Below are 16693 nucleotides of genomic sequence, written 5' to 3' on the forward strand. Positions count from 1 at the left end.
CAGAGGGGCAGACACTCTCAGCACTGATCGCTGTGCTGTGGTCCCCCATTAACCCCTAGCCCAGGCAGAGGGGCAGACGCTCTCAGCACTGATCGCTGTGCTCTGGTCCCCCATTAACCCCTAGCCTAGGCAGAGGGGCAGACGCTCTCAGCACTGATCGCTGTGCTCTGGTCCCCAATTAACCCCTAGCCCAGGCAGAGGGACAGACGCTCTCAGCACTGATCGCTGTGCTCTGGTCCCCCATTAACCCCTAGCCCAGGCAGAGGGACAGACGCTCTCAGCACAGATCGCTGTGCTCTGGTCCCCCATTAACCCCTAGCCCAGGCAGAGGGGCAGACACTCTCAGCACTGATCGCTGTGCTCTGGTCCCCCATTAACCCCTAGCCCAGGCAGAGGGACAGACGCTCTCAGCACTGATCGCTGTGCTCTGGTCCCCCATTAACCCCTAGCCCAGGCAGAGGGACAGACGCTCAGCACTGATCGCTGTGCTGTGGTCCCCATTAACCCCTAGCCCAGGCAGAGGGGCAGACACTCTCAGCACTGATCCCTGTGCTGTGGTCCCCCATTAACCCCTAGCCCCGGAAGAGGGACAGACGCTCTCAGCACTGATCGCTGTGCTCTGGTCTCCCATTAACCCCTAGCCCAGGCAGAGGGACAGACGCTCTCAGCACTGATCGCTGTGCTGTGGTCCCCCATTAACCCCTAGCCCAGGCAGAGGGACAGACGCTCTCAGCACTGATCGCTGTGCTCTGGTCCCCCATTAACCCCTAGCCCAGGCAGAGGGACAGACGCTCTCAGCACTGATCGCTGTGCTCTGGTCCCCCATTAACCCCTAGCCCAGGCAGAGGGACAGACGCTCTCAGCACTGATCGCTGTGCTCTGGTCCCCCATTAACCCCTAGCCCAGGCAGAGGGACAGACGCTCTCAGCACTGATCGCTGTGCTCTGGTCCCCCATTAACCCCTAGCCCAGGCAGAGGGACAGACGCTCTCAGCACTGATCGCTGTGCTCTGGTCCCCCATTAACCCCTAGCCCAGGCAGAGGGACAGACGCTCTCAGCATTGATCGCTGTGCTCTGGTCCCCCATTAACCCCTAGCCCAGGCAGAGGGACAGACGCTCTCAGCACTGATCGCTGTGCTCTGGTCCCCCATTAACCCCTAGCCCAGGCAGGGGGGAAGACGCTCTCAGCACTGATCGCTGTGCTCTGGTCCCCCATTAACCCCTAGCCCAGGCAGAGGGACAGACGCTCCCTGGATTATAGTCATTTGCTGAACCGACATATATACCACTCCCTCATTCCCCATTCATGTGGAGCGCTGCACACACACTATTATTACTGCTCATGTTTCTAACAGGTGTGTGTGTGTGTGTGTGCCTCTCTCACCCCCCAGAGGTGCGTCCTGGGACTGCGGCTTGTCTTTCCTCCACTCAGAGACGGCGTCCAGAACAGCGTTGAAGTGGAAGTCCATCCGCTTATCCAGAGCCGGGTCAGTGACCCCTCCGCCCTCCTGGACCAGCTCACAGCGCACACCCAACCGGTGCATCCGCAGACCCAGCTGCACACACACACACACACACACACACACACACGCACACAAGCAACACGCACTGCATCAGCACACGTTACAACATAAACACACGGACAAATCTATGTTGTGTGTGTGTGTGAGTGTGTGTGTATATGTATGTGTATGTGTGTTAGTGTGTGTATGTGTGTTAGTGTGTGTGTATGTGTTAGTGTGTGTGTCACCTGCTCACACATCAGAGCTATGGGGTTATTCACGCAGCCGTTTATGATCTGAGCTCCGCGTCCGACCGTCACGCCCAGCGACGCATCATCCCAAACTCGGCCTCCGATTCGCTCCCTGGCCTCCAGAACCACCACCTGACGGCCAATCAGAAAACAGAGACGATAGTTTACCAAGCAGACTGCCTCTGTTATAATCATCACATACCTTAAGGATATTAAGGATACGAAGGAATATACAAAACACAGTAAGGTAAATGGACTGCATTTATATAGCGCTTTTAACAGACCCTATGGCCATCCAGAGCGCTTTACATCTTGCCTCACATTCACCCATTCATACACCGACGGCGATGTCAGCCATGTAAGGCTCATCCAGCTCGTCGGGAGCAGCTGGGGTTAGGTGTCTTGCTCAAGGACACCTCGACACTTGGTCAGGTGGAACCGGGGATCGAACCACCAACCTTCCGGTTTGTAGACAACCTACATGAACCACTGAGCCCCTGCCGCCCAGTAAGGAGCTGAAGGGGGTCAGTGAGCGCTATGTTGTATGATCACACAAACACGTTGGTTATGTTGTATGATCACACACACACGTCGGTTATGTTGTATGATCACACACACACGTCGGTTATGTTGTATGATCACACACACACGTCGGTTATGTTGTATGATCACACACACACGTCGGTTATGTTGTATGATCACACACACACGCCGGTTATGTTGTATGATCACACACACACACATCGGTTATGTTGTATGCTCACACACACACACACACACACGTCGCAGTGTGTCCGGCAGAATATTTTGCCCATTATCCAGTAGAGATGGCCACAGGCATGCTGGGATAAATCCTTCCCCAGGGCTGGCAAGCATTGCCCAACATGTGTCGGTGCGGAAGCATTGAGTTCCCTTCACTAGCCCCACAGCACTATGCTTCCTCCACCACAGAGGAGAGGCACCCGCCGCTCCACGCTGGCCACGGGTCCTGATGAGGTCAGGCCGGCAGGAAACCCATGCTGTGATGTCATGTGCTGATGCACCCCCGGGTGGCGATGACATCACAGCATGGGCTCTTTGTGGGCTTTAGATCTTGTAAAGTCTCCTGCAGCTCATCCCAAGACTTTCCCGGAGTTTAAAGGGCTAGTTCACCCTAAAATGTAATTCTGTCATTAATGACTCGCCCTCATGTCGTCGGACACCCGTCAGGCCTTCGCTCATCTTCAGAACACAGATGAAGATATTTTAGTGTAAAGCTGAGAAAGGCTTCAGATAGGCCTCCATTGGCCTTCAGTCCATTCCCACTCACAAGACCCATAAAGGCCCTGAACACATCGACACACAGCCCATCTCACTACAGCGGCTGGAGAACTGCAGTTATTGTGTGCAAAAATCTAAATAACGGCTTTATCCACCGAGTTCTTGCCGTGAGCTCGACGCATGCGTGAGAATATGACGATCCGCCGTTCATGACCAGAAGAGGAGGAGCGAGACCGACACGGAAGACAAGAACTCGGCGGATAAAGTCGTTATTTAGATTTTTCCGCACAATAACTATCCTCGTCGCGTTGTAAAGTGATTGTGCAGCCGCTGTAGTGAGATGGGCTGTGTGTCGATGTGTTTAGGGCCTTTATGGGTCTTGTGAGTGGGAATGGACTGAAGGCCAATGGAGGCCTATCTGAAGCCTTTCTCAGCTTTACACTAAAATATCTTCATCTGTGTTCTGAAGATGAGCGACGGTCTGACGGGTGTCCAACCACAGGAGGGCGAGTCATTAATGACAGAATTACATTTGTGGGTGAACTAACCCTTTAGCTCTGAGCTGCTCTGTGTATTCTGACAGCTTTCTATCAGAGCCAGCATTAACTTCTGGAGCAGTTTGAGCTCCAGTAGCTCGTCTGTTTGATCGGACCCCACGGGCCAGCCTTCGCTCCCCACGGTCATCAATGAGCCTTGGCCGCCCATGACCCTGTGGCCGGTTCTCCACTGGTCCTTCCTTGGAGCACTTTTGATAGATACTGACCACTGCAGACCGGTATATACACACACACTACTATACATAAAGAGACAAGTAGAGCAGAGTGAATGTGTTTAGTGTGTATGTATAAGTGTGTGTGTGTGTGCGTGTGCGTGCGTGCGTGTCTCATACCTGCATGCCGAAGTTCTGGAGCTGGCGAGCAGCAGCGAGACCGGCAGCACCGGCACCGATGACCAGCACCTTCTGCACACACACAAACACTGGGTTAATGCCATACACATGCGGTTTATACACCTTACAGTACACATTACACACACACACTCACACACACATTACACACACACATTAGACACACACATTAGACACACACTCTCACACGCGCGCTCTCACACGCGCGCTCTCACACACTCCCCTTAAACCCTCATGACCCAAACTGAAGCGGCTCACGTTGTGCTGTGACTCGGGCAGCAGTGGCCCTTTGACCTGCAGCGCTCCGGTGTTGATCAAGCCCTTCCGGGTCATGAAGTCCAGAACCCGGTCCAGTTCCTGCACACAGCGGACCCGCACCAGACCGCGCACGATCACATGAGGAGCACATCTCTGCAGGGTCAGCACCTCCTGCGGAAACAGAACCGGGTCAGCACAGAACCAGGTCAGAACCGGGTCAGCACAGAACCAGGTCAGAACCGGGTCAGAACAGAACCAGGTCAGACCCGGGTCAGACCCGGGTCAGCACAGAACCAGGTCAGACCCGGGTCAGCACAGAACCAGGTCAGAACCGGGTCAGCACCTCCTGCGGAAACAGAACCGGGTCAGAACCGGGTCAGAACAGAACCAGGTCAGAACCGGAGAGTGAGTGTGTGTGTGTGTGTTAGGGCTGTGTGATATTGAAGAAACATGCGATATGCGATATCTTGTTAAATAATGCGATATTGCTATTAGTGTGTAAAATCTATTTAAAGTATATTTAAAAAAAAAAAAAAAAAAGACATGAATGACACCATTAATGTGTTTGACACTCCTCCTGGGGAAGAAAGCATCGCTGCAGCTTCTAAAAGTGACCAGCCATGTTTAGCAAACGGTTATGCCACAACTGTTCACGTTTCGGTGTGTGTGTGTGTGTGTTTGTGTGTGTGTGTGTCACACAGCACGAGACTGAAAGATATTGTTTTTCACAAACTATTGCGTTTAATAACTCTTTTTAACGTCCAACAAGTCAAGTAAGTCCCAGCCCCAGTCTATTGTCTGCTGTATGCGTGGACCTGAAACAGACGATGCTGAAGTAGCGTATTTAACCCTTCAGACACTGCCTGCGCGGCGAGTGGCATATCCCCATAATCCATCAGCTGGATATATTGCTCTAGTCAACACAGCAGATTCCCGCTGCTCCGGGTTAGCACTGGTGTCAGCAGGTGTGGATACACACACAGACAGCTAATGAGTGATTCTCTGGGGTCATCGGGTCACCTGACACACACACACACACACACACAAGCCCAAACCTGCGCCGGCCACAGAGCCTCGAGCGGCTGATAATGAAGAGAAGTTAACCCTCGCTCTCTCGCGGGTCTCCTGAATATGGCTGCACGATTCATCATAATTAACCTGGGGGCGGCAGTGACTCAGTGGATCATGTAGGTTGTCTACAAACCAGAAGGTTGGTGGTTCAATCCCCGGTTCCACCTGACCAAGTGTCGGGGTGTCCATGAGCAAGACACCTCACCCCAGCTGCTCCCGACGAGCTGGATGAGCCTTACATGGCTGACATCGCCGTCGGTGTATGAATGGGTGAATGTGAGGCAAAAATGTAAAGCGCTTTGGATAAAAGTACTATATAAATGCAGTCCATTTAACCTGAAGCCGCTTAAACCGGTGTGTTGTGTGTGTGTGTTGTCTGTGCAGTGTGTGTGTTTGTGTGTGTGTGTGTGTGTGTGTGTGTGTGTGTAGAGCAGCTCTGTGATAATGCGCATGTGATAAAGCCACACATCAAACATGAGAAGCATTTATGAACCTCTCGCCTCTTAACAGAAGACAGCATTCATTAACAAACTCACTTCATGACGTCGGTGGAGCATCTCTACTGTGAGGTGATGTGGCTTCTCACACAGAATAAGCACAACATTATTCACTCAGCATATTTTAATATTGACTACGACAATAAACACGTATTGCTGTAGTCGTGTGTTTATTACTCATGTTTATTCCCTGATAGTGTTAGGCCCATAGGGATTGAGGAGAGCGCCCTCTGGCGGTCAGACAGCTGATCTCAGAGCTGAGCTGCACATTAAAACAGCCTTTGCCAAAGCGTGTGCGGTTGAACTGTGATTAATCGAGCCGCCGTTCTCCTGGAGCTCCCGTTAGTAAAGGTTCTCACCTTGCAGTCTCGGTGCCAGGACGCCAGCACTAGGTTCCTCAGCGCCAGATACATCGTGGGATCCCTGGAGAACTCTGGGAACTCGTACAGTTCGTCCAGCTCCATCATGTCAGGTCTCACACACAAGGCTTTCCCACACTCGTTCGGCTGATAGAAGGGCTGGAAATACGGGGAGAGCCCGGGAACTACACACACACACACAGACACACAGACAGACACACACACAGACACACACACACACATGCACAAAAATAAATACACTTTCGTCCACCACCGTCCGCCCCATTATTAATAGAGTGCCCGCCCCATTATTAATACAGTGCTCCGCCCCCATTATTAATAGAGTGCCCGCCCCATTATTAATACAGTGCTCCGCCCCCATTATTAATAGAGTGCCCCGCCCCCATTATTAATAGAGTGCCCGCCCCATTATTAATACAGTGCTCCGCCCCCATTATTAATAGAGTGCCCACCCCATTATTAATACAGTGCTCCGCCCCCATTATTAATACAGTGCTCCGCCCCCATTATTAATACAGTGCTCCGCCCCCATTATTAATACAGTGCGCCGCCCCCATTATTAATACAGTGCACCGCCACCCTATATTAATACAGTGCGCCGCCCCCATTATTAATACAGTGCACCGCCACCCTATATTAATACAGTGCACCGCCACCCTATATTAATACAGTGCTCCGCCACCCATTATTAATACAGTGCTCCGCCCCCATTATTAATACAGTGCTCCGCCCCCATTATTAATACAGTGCACCGCCCCCATTATTAATACAGTGCACCGCCACCCTATATTAATAAAGTGCACCGACCCCATTATTAATACAGTGCTCCGCCCCCATTATTAATACAGTGCACCGCCACCCTATATTAATAAAGTGCACCGACCCCATTATTAATACAGTGCGCCGACCCCATTATTATTACAGTGCGCCGCCCCCATTATTAATGCTGTGCACCGCCCCCATTATTAATACAGTGGTCCGCCACCCTATATTAATAAAGTGCACCGACCCCATTATTAATGCTGTGCACCACCCCCATTATTAATACAGTGCTCCGCCACCCTATATTAATACAGTGCTCCGCCACCCTATATTAATAAAGTGCACCGACGCCATTATTAATGCTATGCACCACCCCCATTATTAATACAGTGCTCCGCCACCCTATATTAATACAGTGCTCCGCCACCCTATATTAATAAAGTGCACCGACCCCATTATTAATGCTGTGCACCACCCCCATTATTAATACAGTGCGCCGCCCCCATTATTAATGCTGTGCACCGCCCCCATTATTAATGCTGTGCACCGCCCCCATTATTAATGCTGTGCACCGCCACCCTATATTAATACAGTGCGCCGCCCCCATTATTAATGCTGTGCACCGCCCCCATTATTAATACAGTGCTCCGCCACCCTATATTAATACAGTGCTCCGCCACCCTATATTAATAAAGTGCACCGACCCCATTATTAATGCTGTGCACCACCCCCATTATTAATACAGTGCACCACCCCATTATTAATACAGTGCGCCGCCCCCATTATTAATGCTGTGCACTGCCCCCATTATTAATACAGTGCTCCGCCACCCTATATTAATACAGTGCTCCGCCACCCTATATTAATAAAGTGCACCGACCCCATTATTAATGCTGTGCACCACCCCATTATTAATACAGTGCGCCGCCCCCATTATTAATGCTGTGCACCGCCCCCATTATTATTACAGTGCGCCGCCCCCATTATTAATGCTGTGCAGCGCCCCCATTATTAATACAGTGCTCCGCCACCCTATATTAATAAAGTGCACCGACCCCATTATTAATGCTGTGCATTACCCCCATTATTAATACAGTGCTCCGCCACCCTATATTAATACAGTGCTCCGCCACCCTATATTAATAAAGTGCGTCGCCCCCATTATTAATGCTGTGCACCGCCCCATTATTAATACAGTGCTCCGCCACCCTATATTAATAAAGTGCACTGACCCCATTATTAATACAGTGCACCACCCCCATTATTAATACAGTGCACCGCCCCCGTTATTAATACAGTGCTCCGCCCCCATTATTAATACAGTGCACCGCCACCCTATATTAATAAAGTGCACCGACCCCATTATTAATACAGTGCGCCGCCCCCATTATTAATGCTGTGCACCGCCCCCATTATTAATACAGTGCTCCGCCACCCTATATTAATAAAGTGCACCGACCCCATTGTTAATGCTGTGCACCACCCCCATTATTAATACAGTGCTCCGCCACCCTATATTAATAAAGTGCACCGACCCCATTATTAATGCTGTGCACCACCCCCATTATTAATACAGTGCTCCGCCGCCCTATATTAATATAGTGCTCCGCCACCCTATATTAATAAAGTGCACCGACCCCATTATTAATGCTGTGCACCACCCCCATTATTAATACAGTGCTCCGCCACCCTATATTAATAAAGTGCACCGACCCCATTATTAATGCTGTGCACCGCCCCCATTATTAATACAGTGCTCCGCCACCCTATATTAATACAGTGCTCCGCCACCCTATATTAATAAAGTGCACCGACCCCATTATTAATGCTGTGCACCACCCCATTATTAATACAGTGCGCCGCCCCCATTATTAATGCTGTGCACCGACCCCATTATTAATACAGTGCGCCGCCCCCATTATTAATGCTGTGCACCGCCCCCATTATTAATTCCATGCTCCGCCACCCTATATTAATAAAGTGCACCGACCCCATTATTAATGCTGTGCACCACCCCCATTATTAATACAGTGCTCCGCCACCCTATATTAATAAAGTGCGCCGCCCCCATTATTAATGCTGTGCACCGCCCCCATTATTAATAAAGTGCTCCGCCACCCTATATTAATAAAGTGCACTGACCCCATTATTAATGCTGTGCACAACCCCCATTATTAATACAGTGCTCCGCCACCCTATATTAATACAGTGCTCCGCCCCCATTATTAATACAGTGCACCGCCACCCTATATTAATACAGTGCTCCGCCACCCTATATTAATACAGTGCTCCGCCACCCTATATTAATAAAGTGCACTGACCCCATTATTAATGCTGTGCACAACCCCCATTATTAATACAGTGCTCCGCCACCCTATATTAATACAGTGCTCCGCCCCCATTATTAATACAGTGCTCCGCCCCCATTATTAATACAGTGCTCCGCCACCCTATATTAATACAGTGCTCCGCCACCCTATATTAATAAAGTGCACCGACCCCATTATTAATACAGTGCACCGCCCACATTATTAATACAGCGCACCACCCCATTATTAATACAGTGCACCGCCCCATTATTAATACAGTGCACCGCCCCATTATTAATACAGTGCACCGCCCCCATTATTAATACAGTGCACCGCCCCCATTATTAATACAGTGCACCGCCCCATTGTTAATACAGTGCACCGCCCTCATTATTAATACAGTGCACTGCCACATTATTAATACAGTGCACCGCCCTCATTATTAATACAGTGCACCGCCACATTATTAATACAGTGCTCTGCCCCCATTATTAATACAGTGCACCACCACATTATTAATACAGTGCACCGCCCCCATTATTTATACAGTGCACCGCCACATTATTAACACAGTGCACTGACCCCATTATTAATACAGTGCACCTCCACATTATTAATACAGTGCACCGCCCCCATTATTAATACAGTGCGCCGCCCCATTATTAACACAGTGCACTGACCCCATTATTAATACAGTGCACCTCCACATTATTAATACAGTGCTCCGCCCCCATTATTAATACAGTGCACCGCCACATTATTAATACAGTGCACCGCCCCCATTATTAATACAGTGCACCGCCACATTCTTAATACAGTGCACCGCCACTACAGTGCTCCGCCCCATTCTTAATACAGTGCACCGCCACATTATTAATACAGTGCACCGCCACATTATTAATACAGTGCATCGCCCCCATTATTAATACAGTGCACCGCCACATTATTAATACAGTGCTCCGCCCCCATTCTTAATACAGTGCTCCGCCCCCATTATTAATACAGTGCACCGCCACATTATTAAAACAGTGCACCGCCCCCATTATTAATACAGTGCACCGCCACATTATTAATAAAGTGCACCGCCACATTATTAATACAGTGCACCACCCCCATTATTAATACAGTGCTCCGCCCCCATTATTAATACAGTGCACCGCCACATTATTAATACAGTCCATCGTCCACATTATTAATACAGTGCACCACCCCCATTATTAATACAGTGCACCACCCCCATTATTAATACAATGACAGATTGGGTCTGACAGATTGGGTCTGACAGATTGGGTCAGAGACTGGGTCAGAGACTGGGTCAGACTCACGCTGAGCTGGCGCTGCCCGCCGCTGCTCCGGACGCTGGTTTGCAGGCGCGGCCGACGGGCTCATGCCCACACAGTCAGGGTAATACGAGCTGAGGAACGGGCTGGCAGGACTGTCCTTAAACAGCGGAGGCAGGATGAGCATGGAGTGCCACCAGCTGTCCGTTACACCGGCCACACGCTAGTCAACAACAACAACAACAACAACAACTTCATTCAGAGACGACACCACATGACCGGTCATCATCATTGTCACATCTGTTCTGATGTCTGATGGGAAATAAATGCTTCTAAATGGATTAAAGTATAATTGAGTTATGAAATATTGTTTTACCACGTCCTCCGGCTGAGAACACGCATCACATCCTTCAATCTGCAAAACAAAAGCACAAATAAGTGATCAGCACACACTCCACGAGGGGAAGGAGCAGCACACACTAGCATTACCACTGCAACAAATGCTTTTCTTACTTAGTATTTTTGTCTTGTTTCTAATCCAAACATCTAAAAATTCTTAAAACAAGAAGTATTCAGTAGACAAGCAAAAGTAATTGACTTGTTTTGGGAAAAATAACTCAAAATTAAGAGAGATTTTGCTTGAAATAAGATAAATAATCTGCCAATGAAAAATAATCTGAACTCAAACAGAAAACAAGATTATTTTTCTCACCCCATTGGCAGATTATTTATCCTATTTCAAGCAAAAACTCTCTTCATTTTGGGTATTTTTTCCTAAAACAAGACAATAATTTGTGCTTGTCTAGTAAATGTTTTTTAATGTAAGAATTTTTAGATATTTTGACTACAAACAAGACAAAAATACTGAGTAAGAGAAGCAGTTTTTGCAGTGTAGCGGCGGCGTTCTCACCTTGACGCTGTGGATCTTCATCCCGCAGCGGTATGATGAAGCTAGTGTAGCCGTGAGTTGTGTCTCTTTACTCAGCTGACGCCACTTCCTGCAGTCTGCTTTAGTGCACTGCACCTGAGAACAGAGGAAGCACATGAGCAACACATCCTACGGAGCTCACCTGGGATTCAATAAGGGGAACTCGTTAGCATTAGCTAAGGCATCAACTGACACTGAGCAAAACATTTTGGACCCACTTTATATTAGGTGGACTTAACTACGGTGTACTAACCTGCATGTAATTACATCTGTAATTAATTTCTGTAGTTGCATTTATAATTACACTATTGACACTTCTCTTACCCATAACCTTTCCCTTAAACTGACCCATATCACCACACCTGTCCCGAACATTACCCGTATCCACCTCAATATCAGCAAAAGTGTTTGGCAATAAAATATGAACACAATAAGTACATTGTACTTATTTTTTATGTAAGTACACAGTAGTTAAGGCCAACTAATATAAAGTTGGGCCAAACATTTTTATATCACTTAATTTTTTACCACTTACACCAATTAAATGTATAATTTTGATAGCAGTTTATAATCCAGAAATTTCAAGACGACAATCATCGTTGACAACTGGAGCCGCGCAGATGCACAACACACATAAAGAAGATAACGCCTCGAATAACTGCAGTTTCAGGCTTTAAACAGAGGTGGATATACAGATGCAGTCATTAAGATTAATAATAAATGCTGCACGTGCAATACTCATTATGAGTTGATGAGTACTAGTGTTGATAGCTAATGTTAACAGATGAAACCTTATATTTAAGTGTTACCTCATGAACTAAATTAACAACACTATGCTCTAGTCTAATAAATAGACCAGTAATAAATAAATATATATCAATAAATCATTATTGGTATTGGTAGTTAGGGAATGGAAGATGTTTTGCTGATATATGAAGCCTCACCCAGTAGGGCAGCTGTGTGTCGGCCATGAAGGCTTTGAGGCTGGGTTCGCTCTTCCCATTGCTGGTCCAAACCCTCTTCCAGGAGGAGAACGTCTCGTATCCATCTTTATGACTGCAGAAGATCAGAGAGACAGCGCCACACATTACCAATCAGACTCCTCTTCTGTAGTGATGATCTAGATTCTAAGACTCCTCTTCTGTAGTGATGATCTAGATTCTAAGACTCCCCTTCTGTAGTGATGATCTAGATTCTAAGACTCCTCTTCTGTAGTGATGATCTAGATTCTAAGACTCCCCTTCTGTAGTGATGATCTAGATTCTAAGACTCCCCTTCTGTAGTGATGATCTAGATTCTAAGACTCCCCTTCTGTAGTGATGATCTAGATTCTAAGACTCCTCTTCTGTAGTGATGATCTAGATTCTAAGACTCCCCTTCTGTAGTGATGATCTAGATTCTAAGACTCCTCTTCTGTAGTGATGATCTAGATTCTAAGACTCCCCTTCTGTAGTGATGATCTAGATTCTAAGACTCCCCTTCTGTAGTGATGATCTAGATTCTAAGACTCCTCTTCTGTAGTGATGATCTAGATTCTAAGACTCCTCTTCTGTAGTGATGATCTAGATTCTAAGACTCCTCTTCTGTAGTGATGATCTAGATTCTAAGACTCCCCTTCTGTAGTGATGATCTAGATTCTAAGACTCCTCTTCTGTAGTGATGATCTAGATTCTAAGACTCCTCTTCTGTAGTGATGATCTAGATTCTAAGACTCCTCTTCTGTAGTGATGATCTAGATTCTAAGACTCCTCTTCTGTAGTGATGATCTAGATTCTAAGACTCCCCTTCTGTAGTGATGATCTAGATTCTAAGACTCCCCTTCTGTAGTGATGATCTAGATTCTAAGACTCCTCTTCTGTAGTGATGATCTAGATTCTAAGACTCCCCTTCTGTAGTGATGATCTAGATTCTAAGACTCCCCTTCTGTAGTGATGATCTCCCCTTCTGTAGTGTTGATCTATATTCTAAGACTCCCCTTCTGTAGTGATGATCTAGATTCTAAGACTCCCCTTCTGTAGTGATGATCTAGATTCTAAGACTCCTCTTCTGTAGTGATGATCTAGATTCTAAGACTCCCCTTCTGTAGTGATGATCTAGATTCTAAGACTCCCCTTCTGTAGTGATGATCTAGATTCTAAGACTCCCCTTCTGTAGTGATGATCTAGATTCTAAGACTCCCCTTCTGTAGTGATGATCTAGATTCTAAGACTCCTCTTCTGTAGTGATGATCTAGATTCTAAGACTCCCCTTCTGAAGTGATGATCTAGATTCTAAGACTCCCCTTCTGTAGTGATGATCTAGATTCTAAGACTGCCCTTCTGTAGTGATGATCTAGATTCTAAGACTCCCCTTCTGTAGTGATGATCTAGATTCTAAGACTCCCCTTCTGTAGTGATGATCTCCCCTTCTGTAGTGTTGATCTAGATTCTAAGACTCCCCTTCTGTAGTGATGATCTAGATTCTAAGACTCCCCTTCTGTAGTGATGATCTAGATTCTAAGACTCCTCTTCTGTAGTGATGATCTAGATTCTAAGACTCCCCTTCTGTATTGATGATCTAGATTCTAAGACTCCCCTTCTGTAGTGATGATCTAGATTCTAAGACTCCCCTTCTGTAGTGATGATCTAGATTCTAAGACTCCTCTTCTGTAGTGATGATCTAGATTCTAAGACTCCCCTTCTGTAGTGATGATCTAGATTCTAAGACTCCTCTTCTGTAGTGATGATCTAGATTCTAAGACTCCCCTTCTGTAGTGATGATCTAGATTCTAAGACTCCTCTTCTGTAGTGATGATCTAGATTCTAAGACTCCTCTTCTGTAGTGATGATCTAGATTCTAAGACTCCCCTTCTGTAGTGATGATCTAGATTCTAAGACTCCCCTTCTGTAGTGATGATCTAGATTCTAAGACTCCTCTTCTGTAGTGATGATCTAGATTCTAAGACTCCCCTTCTGTAGTGATGATCTAGATTCTAAGACTCCTCTTCTGTAGTGATGATCTAGATTCTAAGACTCCTCTTCTGTAGTGATGATCTAGATTCTAAGACTCCCCTTCTGTAGTGATGATCTAGATTCTAAGACTCCCCTTCTGTAGTGATGATCTAGATTCTAAGACTCCCCTTCTGTAGTGATGATCTAGATTCTAAGACTCCCCTTCTGTAGTGATGATCTAGATTCTAAGACTCCCCTTCTGTAGTGATGATCTAGATTCTAAGACTCCTCTTCTGTAGTGATGATCTAGATTCTAAGACTCCCCTTCTGTAGTGATGATCTAGATTCTAAGACTCCTCTTCTGTAGTGATGATCTAGATTCTAAGACTCCCCTTCTGTAGTGATGATCTAGATTCTAAGACTCCCCTTCTGTAGTGATGATCTAGATTCTAAGACTCCTCTTCTGTAGTGATGATCTAGATTCTAAGACTCCCCTTCTGTAGTGACGATCTAGATTCTAAGACTCCCCTTCTGTAGTGATGATCTAGATTCTAAGACTCCCCTTCTGTAGTGATGATCTAGATTCTAAGACTCCCCTTCTGTAGTGATGATCTAGATTCTAAGACTCCTCTTCTGTAGTGATGATCTAGATTCTAAGACTCCCCTTCTGTAGTGATGATCTAGATTCTAAGACTCCCCTTCTGTAGTGATGATCTAGATTCTAAGACTCCCCTTCTGTAGTGATGATCTAGATTCTAAGACTCCCCTTCTGTAGTGATGATCTAGATTCTAAGACTCCCCTTCTGTAGTGATGATCTAGATTCTAAGACTCCCCTTCTGTAGTGATGATCTAGATTCTAAGACTCCTCTTCTGTAGTGATGATCTAGATTCTAAGACTCCCCTTCTGTAGTGATGATCTAGATTCTAAGACTCCCCTTCTGTAGTGATGATCTAGATTCTAAGACTCCTCTTCTGTAGTGATGATCTAGATTCTAAGACTCCCCTTCTGTAGTGATGATCTCCCCTTCTGTAGTGTTGATCTAGATTCTAAGACTCCCCTTCTGTAGTGATGATCTAGATTCTAAGACTCCCCTTCTGTAGTGATGATCTAGATTCTAAGACTCCCCTTCTGTAGTGATGATCTAGATTCTAAGACTCCCCTTCTGTAGTGATGATCTAGATTCTAAGACTCCCCTTCTGTAGTGATGATCTAGATTCTAAGACTCCCCTTCTGTAGTGATGATCTAGATTCTAAGACTCCTCTTCTGTAGTGATGATCTAGATTCTAAGACTCCCCTTCTGTAGTGATGATCTAGAGTCTAAGACTCCCCTTCTGTAGTGATGATCTAGATTCTAAGACTCCCCTTCTGTAGTGATGATCTAGATTCTAAGACTCCCCTTCTGTAGTGATGATCTAGATTCTAAGACTCCCCTTCTGCAGTGATGATCTAGATTCTAAGACTCCCCTTCTGTAGTGATGATCTAGATTCTAAGACTCCTCTTCTGTAGTGATGATCTAGATTCTAAGACTCCCCTTCTGTAGTGATGATCTAGATTCTAAGACTCCCCTTCTGTAGTGATGATCTAGATTCTAAGACTCCCCTTCTGTAGTGATGATTTAGATTCTAAGACTCCCCTTCTGTAGTGATGATCTAGATTCTAAGACTCCCCTTCTGTAGTGATGATCTAGATTCTAAACCTCCTCTTCTGTAGTGATGATCTAGATTCTAAGACTCCCCTTCTGTAGTGATGATCTAGATTCTAAGACTCACCTTCTGTAGTGATGATCTAGATTCTAAGACTCCTCTTCTGTAGTGATGATCTAGATTCTAAGACTCCCCTTCTGTAGTTATGATCTAGATTCTAAACCTCCTCTTCTGTAGTGATGATCTAGATTCTAAGACTCCTCTTCAGTAGTGATGATCTAGATTCTAAGACTCCCCTTCTGTAGTGATGATCTAGATTCTAAGACTCCCCTTCTGTAGTGATGATCTAGATTCTAAGACTCCCCTTCTGTAGTGATGATCTAGATTCTAAGACTCCTCTTCTGTAGTGATGATCTAGATTCTAAGACTCCCCTTCTGTAGTGATGATCTAGATTCTAAGACTCCCCTTCTGTAGTGATGATCTAGATTCTAAGACTCCCCTTCTGTAGTGATGATCTAGATTCTAAGACTCCCCTTCTGTAGTGATGATCTAGATTCTAAGACTCCCCTTCTGTAGTGATGATCTAGATTCTAAGACTCCCCTTCTGTAGTGATGATCTAGATTCTAAGACTCCTCTTCTGTAGTGATGATCTAGATTCTAAGACTCCTCTTCTGTAGTGATGATCTAGATTCTAAGACTCCCCTTCTGT

General features: G+C 46.4%; 1 protein-coding gene across 2 annotated transcripts in view; it reads right to left on the reverse strand.

Moving 5' to 3' along the window:
• LOC137047619 (lysine-specific histone demethylase 2) overlaps window positions 1-16693 on the reverse strand; it is a 29784-nt gene that overhangs the window by 10014 nt on the left and 3077 nt on the right. The window contains exons 5-13 of one of the 2 annotated variants that reach the window (XM_067425409.1): window positions 12350-12461; window positions 11388-11501; window positions 10854-10892; window positions 10523-10700; window positions 6106-6290; window positions 4179-4349; window positions 3903-3974; window positions 1751-1885; window positions 1385-1556 (exon numbers count right to left, since the gene is read on the reverse strand). In XM_067425409.1, the coding sequence (XP_067281510.1) occupies window positions 1385-1556; window positions 1751-1885; window positions 3903-3974; window positions 4179-4349; window positions 6106-6290; window positions 10523-10700; window positions 10854-10892; window positions 11388-11501; window positions 12350-12461 (1178 nt within the window). The remainder of the gene's footprint in view (window positions 1-1384; window positions 1557-1750; window positions 1886-3902; window positions 3975-4178; window positions 4350-6105; window positions 6291-10522; window positions 10701-10853; window positions 10893-11387; window positions 11502-12349; window positions 12462-16693) is intronic. The other variant, XM_067425410.1, reaches the window with a different exon arrangement.

This window comes from Pseudorasbora parva, chromosome 19, assembly GCF_024679245.1.
Source record: "Pseudorasbora parva isolate DD20220531a chromosome 19, ASM2467924v1, whole genome shotgun sequence".
In the NCBI taxonomy this organism is placed as follows: domain Eukaryota; kingdom Metazoa; phylum Chordata; class Actinopteri; order Cypriniformes; family Gobionidae; genus Pseudorasbora; species Pseudorasbora parva.